The 27065-nt window shown below is 42.4% G+C and overlaps 1 protein-coding gene across 2 annotated transcripts in view; it reads left to right on the top strand.

The window, feature by feature from the left end:
* The first annotated feature begins 9357 nt into the window (after positions 1-9357).
* Positions 9358-27065, top strand: part of nlgn4xa (neuroligin 4 X-linked a) — a 61516-nt gene continuing 43808 nt past the window's right edge. For both annotated transcript variants that reach the window (XM_083938326.1, XM_083938327.1), the window contains exon 1: positions 9358-9493. In XM_083938326.1, the coding sequence (XP_083794452.1) occupies positions 9373-9493 (121 nt within the window). In that variant the 5' untranslated portion in view covers positions 9358-9372. The remainder of the gene's footprint in view (positions 9494-27065) is intronic.

Here is a 27065-nt window from a genome sequence, read left to right as displayed (position 1 = left end):
AGATTTATGAAATAAAAAGTAGCAAATCTACGAGAAAATAAAGTCGCAGATTTACGAGATTAAAGTGGCAGATCTACAAGAAAAAAAGTAGCAGTTTACTGTTATAAAAATGTGTCTGTTTGGTTAAAAACAAGTTTTTCTGTAGTGCGACAAACATCATGTAACATCTTTACACTTAGACTTTAAAGCGCAACACATAAAAGGCTCCCAGTGTGTTTTATGGGATGGAAGTGTAAATGCCACTTTGGTTGAGTTGTCTGCTGCATAAATGTAATGAAATGATACACTAATGTTTAAAATAATCCCCTCAGAGGTTTCCTTTTTTCAAGCTGAATTTTCCACATCACGGGGAAATTGGCTTTTATAAAGTGAAACCTCTTATTTGCTTTAGAAAAGTGTAATTGCTCTGCAGCAGGATCTTCTAAAATCCTGAATTTCCTCTGAGGTTTTCATCACACCAGCAAATATTAGACTTGCACCTGACAGATGTAGCGGAGTTTACCTCGAATTAGAAGGGACACGTCTTTGGGAGATGCTAATGTGTTGTTAAAACTGATTAAGCACACACCATCTGGCCACAGCTGGCGTGAAAACAAAAGACCACCATAGAAAACATGGTGTCTTTGATTATGTTGTTCCAGCTCTGGATCAGTGCTTCTCAAACCTTTTTCAATTATGTTCCCCTGAAATACTTCATCAGTCGAGTTCCCCCTGACCACAAGAAGACGTTTTTGGTTTTTGGCTGTCCAACTTTGTAACTGACTTTTTGAAGGGCAGGGGCGAATATAAGGGCACATATAACGCGTCCTCGCCGCTATAGAAGACACTTTAGCAAATGTTTTGGCTCCTAGAGGGCACTTTAGAACGCATTTTGTCACTCAAAGAATACTTTAGCACACATTTTGGCTCCTAGAGGGCACTTTAGCACAAGTTTTGGCTCCCAGAGGGCACTTTAGCTTGCATTTTGGCGGCTAGAGGGCACTTTAGCACATGTTTTGGCTACTAGAGGGCACTTTAGTACACGTCATGGCTCCTGGAGGGCACTTTAGCACACATTTTGGGAGGACAGTTTAGCACAAGTTTTGGCTCCTAGAGGGCACTTTAGCTTGCATTTTGGCGGCTAGAGGGCACTTTAGCAGAGGTTTTGGCTCCTAGAGGGCACTTTAGCACACGTTTTGGCTCCTAGAGGACAGTTTAGCACATGTTTTGGCTCCTAGAGGGCACTTTAGCACGTGTTTTGGCTCCTATAGGGCACTTTAGCACACATTTTGGGAGGACAGTTTAGCACAAGTTTTGGCTATTAGAGGGCACTTAAGCACAGGTTTTGGCTCCTAGAGGGTACTTTAGCACGGGTTTTGGCTATTAGAGGGCTGTTTAGCAGATTTTTTGGCTCCTAGAAGAACCTTTCCGTGCGTTTTGGCTCCTAAAGGGCAGTTTAGCACACGTTTTGGCTCCTAGAGGGCAGTTTAGCACACATTTAGGATCCTAGACGGCCCTTAGCATGCGATTTGGCACCTAACGGTCACTCTCGCATGTGTTTTGGCTCCTAGAGGGCAGATTACCACAGGTTGTATGTAACGTTACTTCCCACTTCCAGTGAACGAACATAATTGTGAACGTGACTGCGTTTGTTGCACTGAAAACACGAATCATGAATCATTTTTTCCTGTTTTCGTCATTCGGATGATGGCGTTTGTGCGATGGCTCAGCATGGTCAAACTCAGAAAACTAAAGCAGTTGGACGAAACGTACAGAGGCGTAGTTAAGACTTGGTGTGCAAAGACTCTCACATTTATTATTGCAATTATTATCATCCTATAATTATGTCATGAATCATGCATCCCATCCCCCCTGCAGAAAGTATGAGAAACTCCGTAATAGACATAAAGATGGAACATGGTCTTATTTCCTGCTGCGAAACATTGAATCTACAGCGAACGAACACTCGGACACCTGGAACAAAGAGAGATGTCTCTGTGGTTAAAGAGCGTCTTCAGGCACTACCTTAGCTCGACAGTGTTTTCAGGAGAGCGCGCGGGATCGATGCACTCTGACTCTTTGAACATCTGCAGTGGCAATGAATTACTCCGGCGGGTCCCCTGTGGTTCCACCTGCACCTCGCCGGCTGCTGCATTGACACCTTTGCAGCACTGCAGACAGCCCCGCTCAGGCCTCGTGTGCTCTTTTCCTGGAACTTTGCTCTTCACCGTCAGAGGAGCCTTTGTGCGACGCGCTCGCGTTAAGGGCGTTACGTGAATCACACTCGCCCTCGGTTAGAATTACTCAATTATGTCTGCGGAACAAGAGTGTGAAGAGAGTGGAGGGCATCGCTTCAGTTGCTTGTTGAGATTTTTACAGTAATTGCTTTCCTGGAAGAACATCATGAGTTCATACAGAATTCAGTCCAGTTTTTACGAGAACGCAATGCACCGATGTCATTTAAGCAGTTTGTTTTTTATTCCCAGTCATGACAAAACACAGGACTTTGACCTGGAGGACCGGTGTTCAAGTCCTGGAAGAACTAAGACAAACCACCACCTTTATCTGATCTGCACCAAGTCCTTTAGTGACTAAACTTAACCGTTACCTTTAGTGACTAAACTTAACCGTCACCTTTTGTCGTCTAAACTTAACCGTCACCTTTAGTCGACTAAACTTAACCGTCACCTTTTGTCGTCTAAACTTAACCGTCACCTTTCGTCCTCTAGAGTTAACTGTCGCCTTTAGATGCTAAACTTAACTGCCGTCCCTTTGTCGTCTAAATTTAACCACCGTCCCTTTGTTGTCTAAACTTAACTGTCGCCTTTGGTCGTCTAAACTTAACCATCACCTTTAGTCGACTAAACTTAACCGTCACCTTTTGTCGTCTAAACTTAACCGCCACCCTTTGTCGTCTAAACTTAACCATCACCTTTAGTCGTCTAAATTTAACCGTCGACTTTTGTCGTCTAAACTTAACCCTCACCTTTTGTCGTCTAAACTTAACCGTCACCTTTTGTCATCTAAACTTAACCGTCACCTTTCGTCATCTAGAGTTAACCGTAGCCTTTAGATGCTAAACTTAACCGCTGTCCCTTTTTTGTCTAAACTTAACCGTCACCTTTTGTGGTCCAAACTTAACCAGCGTCCCTTTGTCGTCTAAACTTAACCGCCTTCCCTTTGTTGTCTAAACTTAACTGTCGCCTTTGGTCGTCTAAACTTAACCATCACCTTTAGTCGACTAAACTTAACCGTCACCTTTTGTCGTCTAAACTTAACCGACACCCTTTGTCGTCTAAACTTAACCATCGCCTTTAGTCGTCTAAATTTAACCGTCGACTTTTGTCGTCTAAACTTAACCCTCACCTTTTGTCGTCTAAACTTAACCGCCACCTTTTGTCATCTAAACTTAACCGTCACCTTTCGTCATCTAGAGTTAACCGTAGCCTTTAGATGCTAAACTTAACCGCCGTCCCTTTTTTGTCTAAACTTAACCGTCACCTTTTGTGGTCCAAACTTAACCAGCGTCCCTTTGTCGTCTAAACTTAACTGTCGCCTTTTATCGTCTAAACTTAACCGTCATCTTTAGTAGACTAAACTTAACCGTCGCCTTGGTTGACTCAACTTAACTATCACCTTTTGTCATCTAAACTTAACCGTCACCTTTTGTCGTCTAGAGTTAACTGTCGCCTTTACATGCTAAACTTAACCACCGTGCCTTTGTTGTCTAAACTTAACTGTCGCCTTTTGTCGTCTAAACTTAACCATCACCTTTAGTCCACTAAACTTAACCATCACCTTTTGTCGTCTAAACTTAACCATCACCTTTAGTCCACTAAACTTAACCATCACCTTTAGTCCACTAAACCTAACCGTCACTTTTTGTCGTCTAAACTTAACCGTCGCCTTTAGATGCTAAACTTAACCGCCCTCCCTTTTTTTTCAAAGCTTAACCGTCACCTTTTGTCGTCCAAACTTAACCAGCGTCCCTTTGTCGTCTAAACTTAACCGCCGTCCCTTTGTCGTCTAAACTTAACCGTCGCCCTTAGTTGCTAAACTTAATAGTCGCCTTTAGTCGTCTAAACTTAACCGTCGCCCTTAGTTGCTAAACTTAACCATCGCCTTTAGTCGTCTAAACTTAACCGTCGCCTTTTGTCGTCTAAACTGAACCGTCACTTTTCGTCGTCTAAACTTAACCGTCGCCTTTAGTGACTAAACTTAACTGTCTCCTTTCGTCGCCTAAACTTAACCATTGCCTTTAGTGACTAAACTTAGCTGTCTCCTTTCGTCGTCTAAACTTAACTGTCTCCTTTAGTGACTAAACTTAGCTGTCTCCTTTCGTCGTCTAAACTTAACCGTCACCTTTAGTGACTAAACTTAACCGTCGCCTTCACTCTGGACTTTGATGCTGATATGGTTTGGACAAATCAAACACATTTTTCAGGCCACATATAGTGATATATGCCAAGTATATAAAACCACATACACAGTATTTGAAATGTTAGAAAAGCTGATAATGGATCAAAAAACATAACTTCATATCTGTGTTCATAAATGGCCTCATATAGATTTTTTGATTTACGTTGAGAGTGTGCTCAGCCTGCTGTTCAACTGTGGGCCCAATAAAGACTTTGTGAGTGTGCAGAGAGCAGGCTGCGTGTCCGCGGAAAGAGAGAGAGAGAGAGAGAGAGAGAGAGAGCACGCGGGGACAAACGTAGGTGCTGGAGCAGCGGTGGCCTTCATTTGTATTCATCCGGCTAACAGTAGAAAACGCTGAAAGCAATGGAAAAATTCAGATAGACCCTCAAATACCCGTCCCCCATATAAAGATGAGTAATGCACGCAGCGCCGCGCAGCCAGCGGAGGAATATATTATCCCCCTGGCCCGCGTGGCAGTGATGAATGTCCGGGACAAACTAGCTGCACAGTCACCCAGGCAGCTCTGCGGACCCCAGAGACACGCGGAGAGCAAGAGAGACGGAGAGAGAGACGGAGAGAGAGAGGAGGGCACTCGAAGCTGTTTGATTTCTTTAGTTTTAAGTGCACTCCACACTGACAGGACTGGGACACGGCGCCCCGAGACCACCTTCTCCTTCCCGGGCCATAAAACGTGCCTCTAAATCTGCAGGGTTGATCAGAGTGCTCCCCCCACCTCCGTCCCCTGCGCTACCTCCATCCCCTCCGTAGCTGCAGTCACTTTGCCTTGTTTGTCTGACGGAGAGCCAGCAGAATAGTCCCGTCCGCGCCCACGGAGGCCTGCGGTGACCGTCGCGCGCATCAGTTAGAGACTGTGACAACGTAATGGCGGCGCTCTTGTTTTATGTACATCTCTTCAAGGTTGTTCCCGCCGCCCACGCGCATCCGCCGGGCCTGAGGTGGTGCCGTGGAGCTGAAAGACAAACAGAGATCGGCCTCTGTTAGCTCGCTTGTATTTACCCACGGAGAATGTGAATTGGTCCCTCCCCTCCTCGCCGGTTTTCAGTCCAGACAGCTCTCCGGCGGTGCGTCTCGCCGCCCACGTCCTCTTTAAACTAATCACAGAGACTGAACATACAGCATTGTTTTAAATGGCAGAGGTGACTTCATATAACATCCATGCTCCCGAGCACACTTAGTTTGTAACAAACGCCTAAAGAACCAAGTTCGGCGTGGGCAAATTAAGAGTGAAACAGGTTGAGGAGAGGTGGAACTAACTGAAACCAGCTCACCTAGTAGATTCGATGTCATGTCGTACTTCGAATGTGTTTCGTCACATTCCGTTAATTCACGTTACGTTACGTAACGTTACGTAACGTGAATTAACATATCACTTAGTCACACTAAGTCACGCTACGTTACGCTACATTACGTTACGCTACATTACGTTACGCTACATTACGTTACGCTACATTATGCTATGTTTCGCAGCATTATGTTCTGATACGTTATGTTTTGCTATGTTTTGTTCTGCTATGTTTCTTTCTGCTACGTTATGTTATGCTATGTAATGTTACGCTACATTATGTTGCGCTACATTATGTTACGCTACATTATGTTACGCCATATTATGTTACGCTACATTACGTCACGTTATGTCACATCACGATACATCACATTGCGCCATGTCACATTACGCTACTTCACCTTACCGCAATTGGGTCACTACAGTAACATCTCTTAAAGAAACGTTGTGTCACTCAGCGTTACATTACGTTATGTGACGTGATGCTATGTGACGTCATGTAACGTTTTGTGACGTTACGTCACGTTACATTATGTTACATTAGGTTACGTTACATTACGTTATTTTATTTTTATTTTATTTTATTTCGTATTTCTGGATAATGCACATTAATGATATACAACAGTACACATAAATCAAATCAAATCAAATTGTATTTGTATAGCCCTTTACAATAGCCAGACGGCACCCAAAGTGCTTTACATCAAAGCAGTAAAGTAATACATGACAACAAAACATAAAAACACAAGAAAGTGCTACATTGCTGCAGGAAAACAGTAGATTGCCAGATTGTGGCCCGAGGTCTAATTTCCATCCGTAGTCCATTAGGCAGACAAAAAATATACAATATGAAAATTTGCTATAAAAAGAAGAAAGCAATAGAAAAAGATGTCGTATTCATCATGTCGTATTACGTTAAGTCACGTTACCTTAGGTTACCTTACGTTACATTTAGGAAAGGGTTTGGATTAGGCATCAAAACAACATGATTAAAATTAGATAAAAGGTTGTGGTTTGGCTTTTGACTACCGGGACACGAACACTGTCCCCATGTGGTTTTATGCTACGACACCTCATTTTAATACGTGGAATACACATAAAGATTTTTGTGTATCTCTTTTTGTATGACATCATACATCCGTGGACGAGACCAGCCCGGTTCATGTTCTACGGTGAACTCGCACAACACAAGGGAAGGTAACCAACCCTTTTACCCCTAACCCCACCTGAAAAAAACAGAAAATTGCGAGTTGCTGATTGAGTAGAGACAGTAATAATGTGAGAAGCTCAGCGGAAGAGCACTCCGTATTTCATGACTGTTGCTGTTCTCATGAAACCTGTTTTTAAATGGAGGCCGAGCAACGCCGCGCCTTTTTAAATGTCTCACCCTCGCCGGCCAGCTCCCCTTTCAATTTGATATTTTGCTCAGCAGATGCTCTCATCCCGAATGACATTTGAGAGAGTTCCAGGCTGCGCGGTCGGCAGGGCCGGGGATAATGGGTTCGTTCAAGCTGTTGGTTCCAGGCAACAGAAGCTCACTGTAGTGCAGGAGATCAGAGACTCCGGGCTGTGTGAGGACAACAATGATACCTCCTTTTCGCAGGGTTTCTTTTCTACTGTTACGGGAAGCAAAGGAAATATGTCCGCGAACAGTCTGTTCTCCAGTCCCCCCTCAGAGGAGTGGATGATGAAGATGGCTGCCGGCTCTTTGGAAGGATTTATATCTCCTCCTTCCATCTTCTCTCATGCAAAGGGCCCACTCTTAATTTATAATCGCCACCTACACATGTACTAATCACCAAGCTTAATCACAACTGGAGAGCCTCGTAAACAAGGTATTCATCTGGCCTAATTGCAGCATTCCCTGCACATTAGACAACCAACAAATGGAGCAGCCAGGAGGAGACAGATGTAGAGATTGCAGGGTTAAGGCCGCGGAAATTCTTATCAGAGTCTGCCGGAGAACCGTATCTCCGGCGCCATCTATCCCTCTGATGTGCCGTGCTGTAAAAATGATGCGTGCTAAATGAAGAAAGGTCAAACTGTTTCCCTTGTTGCGTAGACGCCGAGACAGTGTTTGCCTGGTGATTAGAACATCGGGGATCGACGTTACTGTTTACTGTTTACGCTGAAGACTTGAGCCTGAGAGAGCGGGAAGAAGTCTGTTATCTTTGATTGAAAGTCACCACATGTAGAATATGTTCTGTATGTTATTGTGATATTTCAAATTGTTCTCTGGAACTACTACGACTGAAAACTCCTGTATATTTGGAATGATTCTTCCAGCACTAGTATTACCATTACTACTTCTACTACTAATACTACTAATACTACTACTACTACTACTGCTACTACTACTACTACTACTACTACTACTGCTGCTACTGCTACTACTAACACTACTACTACTACTAATACTAATAATAATGCTGCTACTGCTGCTACTACTACTAATACTACTATTGCTACTAATACTAGTACTGCTACTACTACTGCTGCTACTACTACTACTAATACTACTACTGCTGCTACTACTACTACTACTACTGCTACTACTAATACTACTGCTACTACTAATACTACTACTACTGCTGCTACTACTACTGCTACTACTAATACTACTGCTACTACTACTACTACTACTAATACTACTACTGCTACTACTACTGCTGCTACTACTACTGCTACTACTGCTACTACTACTGCTTTTACTACTACTGCTACTACTACTACTGTTACTAATACTGCTACTTCTACTACTGCTACTACTACTGCTACTACTACTACTGCTGCTACTACTACTGCTACTACTACTACTACTACTAATAGTACTACTGCTGCTACTACTACTGCTACTACTGCTACTGCTACTACTACTGCTTTTACTACTACTGCTACTACTACTACTGTTACTAATACTGCTACTTCTACTACTGCTACTACTACTGCTACTACTACTACTGCTGCTACTTCTACTGCTATTACTACTACTACTACTGCTGCTACTACTACTGCTGCTACTACTACTGCTACTACTACTACTGCTACTACTACTGCTGCTACTACTACCACTACTACTACTGCTACTACTATCACTACGGCTGCTACTACTGCTACTACTACTACTACTACTGCTACTGCTATCACTACTGCTGCTACTACTACTGCTACTACTGCTATTACACTGCTGCTACTACTACTGCTGCTACTACTACTGCTAATACTACTACTACTGCTGCTACTGCTACTACTACTGCTACTACTACTGCTGCTACTACTACCACTACTACTACTGCTACTACTATCACTACGGCTGCTACTACTGCTGCTATTTACTTATATATATTTTTTGTAATAACAAGATATTTTTTGGTAATTTTAAGATATTTCCTCGTAATTATGAGATACTTTCTGTAATTCCGAGATATTTTGTTGTGATTATGAGATATGTTCTCGTAATTATGATGCTTTCTTGTAATTATGAGATATTTTTTGGTAATTATAAGATATTTCCTAGTAGTTATGAGATCATAGTCACTCATAACTGTGAGGTAAAGGTACATTTCTTCTGGAATATTCTTGGACCACACGTCCAATGGTTTTCTATCAAAGGTGACATTTTCCTTTTTTTCCCTGCAGATATCCATGATGAGAACGGGCTGAAGCCGGTCATGGTTTATATCCACGGAGGTTCCTACATGGAGGGGACCGGGAACATGATCGATGGCAGCATCCTGGCCAGCTATGGGAACGTCATCGTCATCACCATCAACTACCGCCTTGGTGTTCTGGGTGAGTCCGCCGGTCTGGACCTGTAATGAGTCTGGAGAGGGCTGATGGAGTCAATGAATGGGTTGATGACGAACTGGGGCCCTATGTTGTTGTTGTTGTTGCTAGAACCCAACCTTGAAGGATCATTACTCCCATCTAAAATCATCATCTACAGAGAACCTTTTTATGGTGTAATGGCTCCACACAGAACCACTTCTGAGGGTTCAATACTTTTCACCTTATAATACTACTAATACTACTACGAAGAACTCATTTCTATCCTAAGGGTTTAATCTAGAACCAACTCAGGGTTCTACTGAGAACCCTTTTATATTGGATGGAATTAATCTAGAACTACTACTACTACTAATGAGAACCCATTTATATCCCAAGGGGTTCATTTAGAACCTTTTTATATTCCAAGGTGTTTCATCTAGAACTACTAATACTACTACTACTGAGAACCCATTTATATTTCCAAGGGCTTCACCTAGAACCTATATATTCCTACCTTTATATCTATATATACAAATATATATAGCTATATATATAGATATATTTATTCCACGGGTTTCATCTAGAACCACTACTACTACTACTGAGAACCCATTTATATTCCAAGGGGATCATCTAGAACCTATATATTCCTACCTTTATATCTATATATACATATATATATAGATATATTTATTCCATGGGTTTCATCTAGAACCGCTACTACTACTACTGACAACCCATTTACATTCCAAGGGTTTAAATAGAACCCATTTATATTCCAAAGGTTTTATCGAGAACCCGTTTATATTCCTAGGGTTTCATCTATAACCAACTCAGGGTTCTACTGAGCCCTTTTATATTGGACGGGATTAATCTAGAACCCACACAGGGGGTTCTCCCAAAACCCTTTTATATAAGGGTTTCATCTCTTTGCTTCATCAATTGTGCATAACGTTTCCTAAGATATCACGCAAACCTGTTGATGAGAATACGTGAAAATGGTTCCGTGTAGAACCTCATCTTTTCAGGAAAAACCCTTTTTAGTGAATCCATTATCCCCCACACCTTGGTTGTATAGTTTGAGGGGTTTTCTGGCTCCTGCCGATGCAACGAACTGTAGGAGAACGTTGTCTTTTGCAAATTAAGCGAAGCCTCACTTTTGTAGCCTTTCCAATTAATCATCCTGCAGCCTCAAAAATTGCATGCTGGGAAAATTGTCCCGTCCTGATTGGAGCTGGTATCTGCACCGGAGCTCCGTGCATCTTCTTCTGTTCCCTCTGTGAGATGAAAGCAGTCGCTGTCTCACTTAGGGACACTTTATCTCGCCTTTGACGTAAAGGTTTGGCTTCTGAATGTGTTGTTGCCCGAGAAAACGTCTGAGTCTGAGAAGAGGCTGATAACGCTGTGAGGGACAGACTTTTTTAGACTCTGGCCAGTTTCTGTCAGAGCATCGGACACGGTGAGTGTTTGTCAGGGCGTCTATTTGCCTATTTCTGAGACCGGAGTGCAGATCCGACTTCAGGACTTGGAGAACACAACCGACGGTGTTGCCTGTATGCAACTCATACCGTACCACCATAAATCACAACTTTGTTTCGACTATATCATTCAAAAAGTACTGCACATGAATCATTTACTGTGCTCACCTTTTTTGTTTATTTGTTTTTAACAGCCAACAACTTATCACTGCTTACGTAAAGTGTAATACGGCGTAAAAATCATCCCGTGGTCTTTTACGGCACTTACACTCATCAAAGAAGCCATTGAGACAGTTTTTCTACTAACGGAGAAATCTGGGGGAGTGGCTAACAGCTGGACGTGGCTAACACTGATTAGCTCAGGGCACCACAAACCACTAATACTGCTCAAAATAACCAAACCTCTGCAGTAGCATGAGAAGAGTCCCCACACAGAAAACAAAGCACCAACAAAGAAGTTAGTGAACCCAGAGTTTATTAAAAGAGTGTTTTAAAGACTTACCTACTGGCCCCTGTACCAGCTCCTCTCATAGTAAAGTCCATTCAAGTGGATTACCAAAGTCAATCCTAAAGGAAGGAGCCCATTGGTGCTTTGTTTTCTGTGTAGGGACTCTTATGCTACTGCAGAGGTTTGCTGTTATTTTCAGCAGAATTAGTGGTTAAAAAAGACGTTTGAATGCCTTCGTCGTACTGCCCCGAGCTAATGACTGTTAGCCACGTCTGGCAGTTAGCAACCCTCCAGGATTTCTCTGTTAATAGTTGAAAAAAATGCATGTAAGACCACATTATTATCTTGCGTGGGAATTAGACTTTAACTGTTAAATTAGTAGGTCAGGCATGTACTGTCCAGAGATGGATGTGGAGTCAGAAATATATTTTTCAAATGGTATTTGTTCCGCCATTTCAATCATGTCTTTTTAGAAGTGGATCTAAAATGTGAAAAATGTGAAGTCTGAAAAGACATTTGTGTAATTTTGAATAGTTGAGTGTAATTTTTATCGCGGGGGGGGTCCATGTTTTTTAGACGTTCTCTTTATAAAGTCTGATCTGAGTGGGAGTGAGGCTGATCCCGCGGGGGCACACTTACTAAACCCCAGCCAGAGTTTCAGACTGTTACATCAATACACTGGGAAATTTATGAACGCAGATGACGTCAGTGGGTAAAGATGCAGTGGAGTTTAATGCTGAAGGAGCGTCTTATACGTCTGAGAAGTTAAGAAAGTGGGAATCCTCTTGAAAGGCTTGAAAGTGAGAACTGCAGTCTCACTTTGGGAAGAAATAACAAAAGGCTGTAAAGGGAATAATAACTGTATTTGATAATTCAGTCGGAGTCGAACCCGCGGCCTCGAGGACCTTCAGCCTCTGTACATGGGGCGACTGCTCTAACCACTGAGCACACATGTAATTTTATTTTATTAAGGATGAAATTGTAATTGTGATGCTAATTTCTGTTAGCGCTTTGATGGCAATTCCAATTGTCATTTAGCATTGAGCTAACTGACTATTTGATTTGATATTTATCGTCAATTAGTAAACGTTAAAGTTTAAGTAAATCCATTTAATCAGTGATGTGCACAGGGCAGGGGTGAAAAAGAAATAAAAGGACACATATAGCGCTTCCTCGCCACTGAACAGGACACTTTAGCATGTTTTGGCATGTTTTGGCTCCTAGAGGGGACTTTAGCACATGTTTTGGCTCATAGATGGTACTTTAGCACACATTTTGGCTTCTATACGGCACTTTAACACACGTTTTGGCTCCTAGAGGGCACTTAAGCACATGTTTGGCTTCTAGAGGGAACTTTAGCACGCATTTTGGCTTCTATTAGGGACTTTAGCACACGTTTTGGCTCCTAGATGTCACTTTAGCACATGTTTTGGCTCCTAGAGGGCACTTTAGCGCATGTTTTGGCTCATAAAGGGCACTTTAGCACACATTTTTGCTCCTAGATGTCACTTTAGCACATGTTTCGGCTCCTAGAGGGCACTTTAGCACACGTTTTGGGTCCTAGAGGGCACTTTAGAACACGTTTTGGCTCCTAGAGGTCACCTTAGCACACATTTTGATTCCTACAGGGCTATATAGCACACGTATTGGCTAGAGAGCACTTCAGCACACATTTTGGCTCCTAGATGTCACTTTTGCACATGTTTTGGCTCCTAGAGGGCACTTTTGCACGGCATTTTGGCTCCAAGAGGGCATTTTGCTTGCATTTTTTAACAATTGGGCTACCAGGCCCCCGCTGCCTAGTGACAGCGCTAGTGCTGTTGCATGTGCCTCATTGTGGGAAGCGAAGCAACAGCACTTCCTCATGCTCACGGATGCTCTGCTCTGCTTTCCATTTGTCATAAAGCCGAGCTGTCTGCACCAGTCACTATATTTAGTCGCCCAAACGCCGCGGGGAAAAGGTGTTTCTGGAAAAGAGTGCACTGCAGAGAGAAAGAGAGAAAAGACAGAAGAGAGAGAGAGAATGCAGATGAGGACAGAGATAGACACAGGCAGGTGAGAGGAATCCAGAGTGACACCGTGGAAACGGCGATCTCGTTAGGCTGCAGACTTTGATGCGAAAAACACACCACAAAGCGCGCGAGTCCCTGACAGAAGACGCCGTCCCTTCTCCACTAATTGACACACAGTAGATTCACCCCGCGCGCTCAAATCACACGCTTGTGTCGCCGCAGTCACCGGAGGGAAGCCATCTGTGCATGGAGAAGTGACACGACTCAAGGCTGTGAGCCAAAACAGCAGTGAGCAAACTGAGATGCTCCCATTGGTTTCATTAGGAATAATAGAGCGCCATTATGCAAAAACCGCTTTCACCTATGAGTGAAGTTTCATCATGGTCTTGTACCTTCGATAACGTGTATGGAGTCACAGGAATGCCGAAACACAAAGAATAAATTTGTAAAAGAATAAGAAAACAAATGTGGAAATATTTAGATAAATTAAAACAATAATTAATAAGGAGATAAAAACATGAGGGAATATAAAGGTAAAATATAAATGGGTTATTATGAAAATAATCCATTTGTTCATTTGTTTCTGTATATATGTATTCATATATTTTAAATATATATATTTCATGCAAATACTGTATATTTTTGCATATTAATTCTATTAATTTTCTTTTATTATGTAATTAACTTATTTCTGTATATATGTATTCATATATTTAAATATACAGTTTAAATATGTATTTATTTGTTGCATGAAAATTACTTTTTGTTTTTGTATATTTCTATTAATTATTTTTAATTATTATTTCTATTTAATGTAATATATTTTTATTATTTGTCATTTATTTATTGCTGTATATACGTGTTCATATATTTAAATATACAGTATATACTGTATATTTATTTATTTATTGCATGAAAATGACTTTGTTTTTGTATATTTCTATTAATAATTTTAATTATTATTTGTATTTAATATATTTTTTTTTTATTCGTCTCTTATTTATTGCTGTATATACATATTCATACATTTTAAATACAGTATATACAGTAAATTTATTTGTTTATTGCATGAAAATTACTTTTTGTTTTTGTATATTTCTATCAATTATTTATTTCTGTATATATGTGTTCATATATTTTAAATGTAAACATTATTGCATGCAAATTACTGTATATTTTTGTTTATTTCTATTAATTTTCTTTATATAATGTTTTACATTTATTTTAACTGTTTTTTAACTTACCTTTTTATTATTTTAGTCTTCTTTACTTAATGTTTCAACATTTATTTATTTATTCACCTATTTATTCTTTTATTCTTTATATTTCCACATTTTTCGATTAATTTATTTCTCTTAATATTTCCACATTTGTTTTTCTCATTTATTGTCCTATTCTTAACATTTTTTTTTTATTTTTTTTTACGGCACTCCTAAGACTCCGTACCAAAGATAAACTGATGTTCATAGCTCCTCTCCTCTATATATTTTATATAATATATATATATATATATATATAAAATAGGCTAAATGCTGTGACAGGGACGCCGCGGTCCCCTTGCCTCACACACACACGTTTCTGGGTGTTGCTGTTCAGATGATTCAAACGGGCGCCTCCGGCCGCAGTGGGGGTGGTGCAGGCGCGTGTGAGCAGAGCGAGAGGAGTCATCAGGAACTCATCACCCTGTCGGACAGTTGTCACTGTCATTGGATCACTGACACCGCCCTCGGCTCACTGCGCTCAAGTAGTACAGTTGGTTCAGAGGTACAACTGTACTACTGCTCACAACCGAGATTCACACAGCTACGGTTACCTTCACACGGCTACGGTTACCTTCACACAGTTACGGTTACCTTCACGCGGCTGCGGTTGTTACCTTCACACAGCTACGTTTGTTACCTCCACACAGCTACGGTTGTTACCTTCACGTGGCTATGGTTACCTTAACGCAGCTACGGTTGTTACCTTCACACAGCTACGGTTGTTACTTTCACACGGCTACGGTTGTTACCTTCACCCAGCTATGGTTGTTACCTTCACACAGCTATGGTTACCTTCCCACAGCTACGGTTACCTTCACACGACCATGGTTACCTTCACACGGCTACGGTTGTTACCTCCACACGGCTACGGTTGTTACCTTCATGCGGCTATGGTTACCTCCACACGGCTACGGTTGTTACCTTCACGCGGCTATGGTTACCTTCACACAGCTACGGTTGTTACCTTCACACAGCTATGGTTACCTTCACACGGCTACGGTTACCTTCACACGACCATGGTTACCTTCACACAGCTACGGTTGTTACCTTCACACGGCTAGGGTTGTTACCTTCACACAGCTATGGTTACCTTCACACAGCTAAGGTTGTTACCTTCGCACAGCTAGGGTTGTTACCTTCGCATGGCTACGGTAACCTTCACACTGCTACGGTTGTTACCTTTGCACGGCTACGGTTACCTTCGCAAGGCTACGGTTACCTTCACACAGCTACGGTTACCTTCACACGGCTACGGTTACCTTCACACAGTTACGGTTACCTTCACGCGGCTGCGGTTGTTACCTTCACACAGCTACGTTTGTTACCTCCACACAGCTACGGTTGTTACCTTCACGTGGCTATGGTTACCTTAACGCAGCTACGGTTGTTACCTTCACACAGCTACGGTTGTTACTTTCACACGGCTACGGTTGTTACCTTCACCCAGCTACGGTTGTTACCTTCACACAGCTATGGTTACCTTCCCACAGCTACGGTTACCTTCACACGACCATGGTTACCTTCACACGGCTACGGTTGTTACCTCCACACGGCTACGGTTGTTACCTTCATGCGGCTATGGTTACCTCCACACGGCTACGGTTGTTACCTTCACGCGGCTATGGTTACCTTCACACAGCTACGGTTGTTACCTTCACACAGCTATGGTTACCTTCACACGGCTACGGTTACCTTCACACGACCATGGTTACCTTCACACAGCTACGGTTGTTACCTTCACACGGCTAGGGTTGTTACCTTCACACAGCTATGGTTACCTTCACACAGCTAAGGTTGTTACCTTCGCACAGCTAGGGTTGTTACCTTCGCATGGCTACGGTAACCTTCACACTGCTACGGTTGTTACCTTTGCACGGCTACGGTTACCTTCGCAAGGCTACGGTTACCTTCACACAGCTACGGTTACCTTCATACAGCTACGGTTGTTACCTTTACACGACTATGGTTGATACCTTTACACGGCTATGGTGATCTTCACAATGCTACGGTTGTTACCTTTGTACGAAAAAAGACGATGGTTAAGTTTAGACAAAAGGTGACCATTAAGTTGAGAAGACAAAAGGCGACGGTTAGGTTTAGACCACAAAAGGTGTCGGTTAATTTAAGATGTCAAAAGATGAAGGTTAAGTTTTGACGACAAAAGGCGACGATTAAGTTTAGATGACAAACGGCGACGGCTTGGTTTAGAAGACAAAAGGTGACTGTTAAGTTAAGACGACAAAAGGTGACGGTTAAGTTAAGACGACAAAAGGCAACGGTTAAGTTTAGACGACAAAAGGAGACGGTTAAGTCACCTTTTGAGGTTCATCAGTGCGTGGACACTTCTGGGGTGCCAGAATGAGGTCTCTTGGACAACACTGAGAGCCATCTGGCCTCGCATGAGCCGGAGTAACAGTGAGCTTCATTAGGCTGCTCTGGGATCTGTCACAGGCACATGGCACTCTCCATTTTCTCTCCATCTCCCCTCCCCCCCACCCCCTCCCCACACACACACACACACACACACACACCGTCCATGTGTCTAGACATGAGAGGACTGGTGATGGTCGCCTGATGGAGACGTGTTGCTGATCTGCGCTGTATTTACAAACCAGAGGGAGAGTGGAAAAAAAGGAACCCTGCAGCTGATTTGACCCTTGTGGCCCAATTGTTGAAAAACGTGTGCTAAAGTGCCCTCATGGAGCCAAAATGCGTGCTACAGTGCCCTCATGGAACCAAAACGCATGCTAAAGTGCCCTCATGGAGCCAAAACGCGTGCTTAAGTGCCCCCTAGCCTCATGATGGTGGTATCATCCTAGCAAGAAATTTAACTCCTATAACAAGCATAACTCATACAACCATGAGGTGTACATACTTAGTTTTTAGCCTGTTAGATGATTTACAAAAAAATATTTTTACTGAAAATGGCTGTTAGCTCAATGCTAACACATATTGGGAATTGCCATTAATGCGCTAATGGAAATCCGCATTGCGATGGCAAGAAAAATAACGCCCTTAGCTAGCAAAACTTGTATTGTACAGCCACAAGGCAAACAATTAGTGTTTTAATCCGTTAAATGTTACCGTTTACTGATTTACCCAAAAAAAATTCGTATAAAGTTTGTTAGCTTGATGCAAACACATAATGAGAATTACTATGAAAGCGATAATGGAATTAACAAGAAAAAAACTGCTACAGCTAGCACAATTACTAAAACCACATATAAGTTTTTAGTCTGTTAGATGTTACCGTTTATTTGTATCATTATAATATTTACTGATTTATAATTACATTTAAAAGTCTGTCAGCTCAATGCTAACACATAATGGGAATTGCTAAAAACGTGCTATCGAAATTAGCTTCATGCTAACAAGAAAAATAACGCCTAGAGCTAGCAGTACTGCTACAACCACAAGGTAAATAATTAGAGTTTAATCTGTTAAATGTTACTGTTCATTTAAAAAAATACTTTAAAAGTATGTTAGCTTAATGCTAACACATAAAAGGAATTGCCATTAACGTGCCAACGAGAAAAATAGCTCCTAGAGCTAGCATCACTGCTACAACCATGAGGTAAATAATTATTACTTAGTCTGTTAAATGTTACTGTTCATTTGTATCAGTGCAATGTTTACTGATTTACAATTAAAATGTTTAATTCAAGTCTGTTAGCTCGATCATCAAGAATCAGAAATTAGCTTTGCGATTGTGATATCAACAAGAAAATAGCTAGCATAACTGCTAGAACCATGAGATGCTTTTTTAAAAAAGTCTGTAAGCTCAATGCTAACACATAATGGGAATTTGCAGTAACGTACTAAAGGAAATCAGCTTCATGCTAACAAGAAAAATAACGCCAAGAGCTAGCATTACTTTTACAACCACAAGGCAAATAGTAAGAGTTAAATCCATTAAATGTTACTGTTTACTTATTTACAATAAAATAGTACTTAAAAGGTCTGTTAGCTTAATGCTAACACATAATGGGAATTTGCATTAACGTGCTAAAGGAAATTAGCTTCATGCTAACAAGAAAAATAACACCTAGAGCTAGCATTACTTCTCCAGCCACGAGGCAATTAATGAGAGTTAAATCCATTAAATGTTACTGTTTACTTATTTACAATAAAAAAAACATTAAAAGTCTGTTAGCTTAATGCTAACACATGATGGGAATTACTATTAAAGCGCTAACGTATATTAACATGTAGTTCTTGACCCAGCATTTCAGAGAAGAGAGTTCTGCTTTTTAGCTTTTTATCGATTTCAAACCTTCTTTTTTCATACTAGGGGATATTTTCATTCGTTTAAGTTTGTCGGGGTGGTTAATAACACGTTTCTGCACTGAGACAAACTCAGAGCCCACTTTTGTCATTGCCTTACAGTTTGGCTTTGAAGAAAAGGAGTTTCTCCATTTCCTTCATGTCGCTCTGCATCCTTCTGTACGTGGCGTCTGTCATAGCCAGAGGGCAGGTGCTCAGCCTCCCAGCAGCCTTCTCTTCCGCCTCCGTCATGACTCCTCCGAGTCTGCAAGGACAGTCGAGCCTGGGAGGAGGTCATTACCACTCCAAACAAAAACTCTCCCCCTCTGGCCATGGAGCGGCGCCAGCACTTGGAGGGAAATGTGGTGTCACCGCGGCGGCCTCATGACAATCCCCTATCCGACGAGGCGACGCCTTTTGACACAGAGAGGCAGGAGGCTGCAGCTGCAGCTCCAATCCTGCTGCAAGAAAAAGAAAAACAACCTGCATGCTTTTTTATCTTGGCGCACATGACGGGAGTGAGGGGGGAGCCGAGTCATCTGTCGCTTTGGCAAAACAACATGACAAATGGCGCTCTGTGTGTGCCACCGCCGCGGTCAGGACTAATCAGCAGAGTCCACTGGCCCCTCTCCTCCGCCCTCATGTTGCTTCACGTTGAGTCACGTTGGCCTGGGTAGAGAAATAGTTGATAACCGACCAGAGAGAAGTTCGATCTTATGGCGGCGGTTAAAGGGAACTGAAATGTATATGTAAGTGGCGTTGGACCTTTTGGTGGACCGCCGTGGGACCTTATATCTGAAAAAACCTGTACGGTCGTGAACGGTGAGGGACAACTCCTCGTAGCATTAGAATCGCCATTAATCACCAATAAAGGCTTTTAGACCAAATTAACTTCACAATCAAACATTTTCCAGCTAGAATCAGATCTGAAAATGTGGAGAATGGAACATGGAACCAAGATGCAACTTTCCTTAACGTTAGCATGTAGCTAGCTACGTGTAGCAGTAGACTGACTGTAGAGTAACGTAATAGCAGCACTTTCTAATGTCAAAAAATAGCACTAAAGGCTTTAAAAACAAATTAAATATATTATTAAAAATCTTCCAGTTGAAATAAGATCCAAATTTGGCATAAATTAACAACATTAACCAAAGATGCAGCGTTCCCTGAGGTTAGCACATGGTCTGTCTTTTTTTTTTCTATGTCCGAACAGGCGCACAAAAAATGACGTCAGACCCGCTGTAGGCCTCGTGCTCGTGCTCGTACACGTGCGCACACTCGTTCTCGTACATGTGCAGACGTGCTTTACAAAAGCCCACCTCTCCCAAACGGTCCGTGGCCGGCAAGCCGGTCGCAGCTAGGCGCGGTGCAGTTGCACTCACACTAGTCAACGAACTAGACTTTACCCGTAAAACCTGTTTAGGCATGGTACGGATAGACAGTGTTAGTGTGCCCTAACAGGCTAAAAAATAAGTATATACACCTCATGGCTGTAGCAGTTATGCTAGTTATAGGAGTTCTTTTTATTGCTAGGAAGATACCACCATAATGAAGCTCGAGGGCACTTTAGCACGCGTTTTGGCTCCTAAAGGGCACTTTAGCACACATTTTGGCTGCTAGGTGGCACTTAAGCACATGTTTTGGCTGCTAGAGGACATTTTAGCACACGTTTTGGTCTCCGGTGCACTATAGCGTGTGTTTTGGCTGCTAAATGGCAATTTAGCACACATTTTGGCTCCTAGGGGAACTTTAGCACACATTTTGGTCTCTAGAGGGAACTTTAGCACACATTTTGGTCTCTAGAGGCCACTTTAGCACACGATTTGGTTCCTAGGAGAAACTTTAGCATGCGTTTGTCAACTATTTGCCCCCCCCCGACTCTTCCTTCTGTCTCTCTCATTTCCATACCTCTTCCACCCTAATGCAAGACATGATGGTGTGCAGATAAGAGAACTTCAGTAATACTTTCTGACAGCAGCGTTTTTCCTTCCTGAAAGTGAAGGGAAGCGCTGTCTTTCATGTACTGACTGTCTGCCGGTGTTGAATAAAGCTATATCGAGCCTTCTCCGCAGACATCCTGCTCTTCAGCCATAACAGAGAGCAAAACAAAAAGAGAAAAAAAAAGCCAGTTGTATATATTCACAGACACCTTTGAGTCGTCTGGAACAAGCTGGTCGTCTCTGTTCAACGAAACATTTAGCGTTAATATATTATGTCTTCATTCAGGTTGCAGGGCCCGGCCTCAGTGACGTCTTCAACCGCGCAGAATAAGATGCTAATGTGACATCCAGATGTTATTTCTGGATAACGGCTCAATGGTGACTGGAATAATGAGGGGAAAGGTTGGAAATAAAACGTACAATTGTGAGGAAAACAAAACTCAGCTACATTACTGCGATACACGCTACTGATGGGTGTTCCTAGGTTTAAGTCACGATGATTAAAGGTGACGGTTATGTTTAGGCAACAAAAGACGACGGTTAAGGTTAGACGACAAAAAGTGACGGTTAAGTTTAGACGACTTATGGCGACGGTTAAATTTAGCCAACAATAGGTGACGGTTCAGTTTAGACGACAAAAGGCGACGGTTAACTTCAGACAACAAAAGGCGGCAGTTAAGTTCAGACGACCAAAGGCGACGGTTAAGTTTAGACGACAATAGGGGACTGTTAAGTTTAGACGACAAAAGGCGGTGGTTAAGTTTAGACGACTAAAGGCGACGGTTAAGTTTTGACAACAAAAGGCGACGTCAAACATAACCATCGCAGTCCACTTCTGTTTGGTAAGATATCATACAAACATCTGCGGAGAACCTTTTTGCGCGATATCACGCACTGTTGTCACGAAATTGCTTTTCATTATTTCTCATAGTTAAACTTACGGACAGTGAATGAGAACAGCCTGCACGCGAGCATCCACTGACACAGGCTGAATGAGGCGCGTCACTTGATGCCTTAGTGCGTTTGTGCCTCGACAAAACCACAGGTTGCATTTGAAAAGCGATTGTGAAATAATAATAATAATTCCTTTCCTTTCATGGCCTCAAATAGTTTGTAATTTGTCCACTATTGAAGACTCAACACGGGTTATTTATGAGGCATTGTGCGGCTCTGAAGTGAGACACTTAAAGCAACGGAGGGAAGATTCCCTCGGTGTGCCGACAAAAGTGGTCCATTATGGGACCAATTCTGAGGAAATGACATACGGCCGTTTGTATGAAATGGTATATTTTTTTGAAAGGTGATGATTGACCTGAAAGAAAGCGAGTCATGCGCGTCACCCAGGAGGCGGTGGGTTGGGGAAATGGGCCGCGCTGATGTCGGATGAGTGACTGGGACTGCTGAGAAACTGGCTCTGTAAGCTCCGGGATAACAAATCAACCATCTGACACACTGCCGTCGCAGATTAAAAGCTAATGCGACTATTTTTGCTGTCATTCGGCTGCACTTAGCCGTCTCTGATTGAGAGGTTTCCCAGGGTTTCTTCTTCTCTGCTTTGTTTTGTCAGAACGCCCATTTGGAGGAACTGTTTTTTTTTTTTTTTAAAAGATCCTTTTTTGGCAGTTTTCCAAGCCTTTATTATACAGGACATACAGGAAATGGGGTGAGAGAGAGAGGGGAGACATGCAGCCTCGAGGACCTTCAGCCTAAATGTGTGCTAAAGTGCTCTCTAGGAGCCAAAACACATGCTAATGTGCTCTCTAGTAACCAAAATGTGTGCTAAAGTGCCCTCTAGAAGCCAAAACCTGTGCTAAAGTGCCCTCTAGGAGCCAAAACACGTGCTAAGGTGCCCTCTAGGGGCCAAAATGTGTATTAAAGTGTTCTCTAGTAGCCAAAACGTGTGCTAAAGTGAACTCTAGGAGCTAAAACGTGTGCTAAGGTGCCCTCTAGGAGCCAAAACACGTGCTAAAGTGCCCTCAAGGAGCCAAAACAAGTGCAAAAGTGGCCTCTCCAGTGGCAAGGACGTGCTATATGTGCCCTTTTTTTCCTTTTCGCCCCTGCCCTTCAAAAAGTTTGTGCACGACACTGCGCAGATCTGCTACGCTGCGTTTCAATTCAGGCAAAATGAGCCTGCAGTCTTGCCAACTATAATTGATGAAAATTCATATGCGGCTTGTAATTATCTTGACTATCCTGCAGCACTTACTCAGGAAATAAGGCGATATCACACACGACAGGGTCAAAGGTCGTAGGGGCTGCAGCCGTCAGCGAGACGGCTTTGAATCATTGAGATTTACTCAAAACAACATCCTACTTCTGGCCGTTTCATGAGCGCGTGTCCACGTGCAGGTTGAGGCGGAAAGGGAAAAAAACCCATCTGCCCCTCAAATCCCTCCGGTGCATCTGTTGCACTCCGTAGATGACAGTCTGTCAAACGCTTGAAATCGTAGCGTTTCCCCGGCCAACACTGACTTTTTCTTTCCTCCCGGTTGTTTCAGACAGCACAGTCAAAGGAGAGAATACACAACTTCAACATGAATATCAATATAGCGCGGGTGTCTGTGTGGAATCACAATGAAGGCAGAATAAAGGGCTGTGATGACGCTGACCTTTAAAAAAAAGGCAGGTGTAGTCGGAAAAGACAGAGGGTTGGACAAGGACGAGCTCTCCGACAACTTATTTCTCCAAGGAGAGAAAGAAACTCGACTGCAAATAGACGAGGGGTGACTGCTTCACTGAGGTTATTTTAAAGGACAGCTAGCTGCTTCCTGGTAGATGCTAGTTAATACACGCTAGCTTCAACACACAGTTACGGAATGTAGAGAGACTTTTTTACCGTGAGAACATGACAATAAATACAATTTTAACCAAAAACTACACAACCCAACATGTTCCAGCAGGAATGTGATCTGAAAAAACGACAGACGAGTTTACACACACTGCTTCATGTAGCTAGCTACATGCTAACGCCAGGGAAAGCTGCATCTTGGTTGATATTGTTCATTTCTGCGAAATATTCCGATCTGATTCCTGCTGGAAAATTTTTGTGTAGTTAATTTGTTTACATAGCTAGCTACAAGCTAACATCCGGCAAAAGGGGAGTGTACCTATGTTCCCCGGGTCCTCTGACCCCTTTGAGGAAAAAGGGCGAACATAGGTATGACCCCCTTTTGCCTGATGTAAGCATGTAGCTTATGTTTATGTCTGTTTACATGTAAGCACCGTCAAATCTAGACAAATTCCTTGTAATGCATATTACTTGGCAATAAACCTGATTCTGATTCTTATGTAGCTAGCTAAGTGTAGCAGTGGATTGACTGCCAAGTGACATTATAGCAGCACTTTCTACTGTCAAAAATCACCAATAAAAACTTCTAAAACAAATTAACTACATAATCAAACATTTTCAAGTTGAAATCAGATGCAAATTTGGGCGAAATGAACAACATGAACCAGGATGCAACTTTACCTGATGTTAGCATGTAGCTAGCTACTTGTAGCAGTGAAATGACTGTAGAGGAACGTTATAGCGGCACTTTCTAGCATAAAAAACGACCAATAAAGCCTTTGAAAATAAATTAACACAAAAACTACACAATCAAACATTTTCCAGCAGGAATCACATCTGAAAATGTGGAAAAATGAACACATCGTCTAAGATGATAGATTTCCCCAATGTTAGCATGTGGCTAGCTACGTGCAGCAATGGACTGTTGTAGAGTAACATTATAGCAGCACTTTCTACTGTAAAAGCAAGATCCAATATGGGGGAAGTAAACAACATCAACCAAGATTATGTGTTTACGTTATAGTAACCTTTGTCAAAAAATGAATAATCTAATGTTTTCATGCCATAATTGCATGACATAAAAGCATGCACTAATTCAAAAAATGATTCAGAATTGAGAATCATCTTGAGTCCAAAATTGATTCTGGATCGAATCGTGAGACACCCGAAGATTCCCGCCCCCGATATTGAGTCATTAGAAACGGTGCTATTGTCTTTGATGAAATTATTAATATTTTTCTACTGTGCGGTCTCATTTTTGAGGGGCTTAGGATGCACCTAGGCTCACAGAAATTGGCACACGGGTCAGAAGCGGCGAAAATTGCAAAGTTCGAAAGTGTTGGGGTCGGGCGTGGCCAGTGGGCTCCATAGCGCCCCCCCCCCCCCCCAAACGCACATCACGGTTGGGATAAAGTTCTTTTGATGTTCATGAAATCTGGTGGGATCATTGCTCTCATCTTAAAGAGCGCACGTACAGCTATGGATTTTTTTCACGCCCGAGAGCAAGTCAGCCATTTTGGATTCTGTGCGTCAATTTTTATTTTACGAACACATGTTTAAGGACTAACGGAGTGTTTCACCCATGTTCAGAAAAGTATTTACTTTGATTTGATGCCACGTTTGGGTTTGGGTTTGGCATGCTGGCTCTATAGCGCCCCCTAATTAGTTTTAGCATTTTTGAGGTGCTAACCGTGCTCTTAAGCGCACAAAAAGTTGCACATGCATCATTAGTGTCTAAACATTAAATTCAAATCCATAATTTGCAGTGCCCAATGTCTGATGCAGAAAATAATGTCTTGGCTGCGAGGGCCGGTTCAATTCAATTATTATCTTGACATGGGATGAACTAAACGCAGACGGGTGGTGGAGGCGTTTTTTTTCACCGCTAAAGAAATCACAGAGGCAGCAACCAGGACTTTATTGAAGATAGGTGCATAGTAACGCAGTCGCTGACCCGGATGCTCCCCCACAGATCCTGAGCCAAAAAGGGACGATCACTTTCCAGCTCCATCCATCTGGAAGCCCCCACAAACCAAGCATCTTCTCTGCCAGAACTGAAGTAAGGGTTGCGAGGTAAACTTTGAGTTCCTGTGAGACTGCTGCACGGATCCAATCTTACATAACGGCGGCGTGTTCCTGCGGACCACCAGAACGCGTCGGGCCTCAGCAGGCAGGCTGCAAACCCACCGCAGAGGCTCATTTGCATGATGTCTTCGGGGCAGAGCGTTCCCCAGATGCAAAGCTGATTAAAAGAGAGTGTCGCTCAACAACCAGAGGGCAGGGAATGAGAGGAGTTAAGATGGCCGACCACTAAGCGGGCCGCCGCCGCCGCCGCTTTGATGTTCTGAAGACACAAGCGTGGAGGTGGCAGCTGCTACGTCTCTAACTAACCCGTATAAATCATAATGAACACGCATGAATATGAGCTCCTCCGCTCTGTGACCCACTTATTTTTCTGCAGGAACTCTGGCATCAGCATGCATTTGTTGTAGACTTGAGTGAAAAAAGACTTGTATATGTTAGGAAGACACAATAGTCAAGTCAATTTTATTAATATAAAACAACGCTTTTCACACAGAACCGGTCCAGACCAAAGAATGGACGGACGTAGCCACCGTGACGTCACCATTTGTCGACGTTTGTGGACGACCATTTTGAAGCCTGGCATTTTCGCCGTCGCCATCTTGGTCAGGACCATATTTGAACAAGAGGGCAGAGCACTAAGCATCGATTGAATGGCGCTGCCCTGAGCTAAACCACAGACTGTGTAATAAAGATGAATGTATCTTCAATTGTGACGTTCTCGCTAATGTCCAGTCAAACACTGGAAGAAGTGTAATTGCATAGAAGTCAATAAGAAAACGAGCCTAAACTTTTCACTTGATTTATTTCCTCATTAAACATTTTCCTAATGAATTTATGTCTCAGTCTCTAGTTTGAAGTCTTCTTCAACACAGCATTATGTTCATTTGGTAAATTATGCTAACGTTAGCTTATGGCATTTTTCCTCCGCGTGGTACGACTCGACACAACTTGACTCGCTACTTCTTGGTTTTAACTTGGTAAAAGTTGTGGATAGTACTTGAAAAACATCCCTTAAGTAACCAGCTATTGCTATTGCTAGCCAGCTAATGCTAGCTCTAGCCAGCTATTGGTAGCTGGTGGCGCTTTCCACCACACAGTACAGCTTGACTCAACTCTGTATTAACTTAAACTAAACTTGGCCTTTAAGATACCAGCTAATGCTACTGCTAGCCAGCTAGCTTTAGCTTATGGCACTTTTATGCCAGTTACTTTATCAAAATGTTTAATATATGTCTTATGGTTTCAGATTTGATCTTATTTATATGGTCAAATGTATTATTTTTAAATATAATATATGTAAATTAGTTTTTTATGAGATTT

This window comes from Echiichthys vipera (genome assembly GCF_963691815.1).
Source record: "Echiichthys vipera genome assembly, chromosome: 23".
NCBI lineage: Eukaryota > Metazoa > Chordata > Actinopteri > Perciformes > Trachinidae > Echiichthys > Echiichthys vipera.
This window is presented reverse-complemented; position numbering and strand designations above follow the sequence as displayed.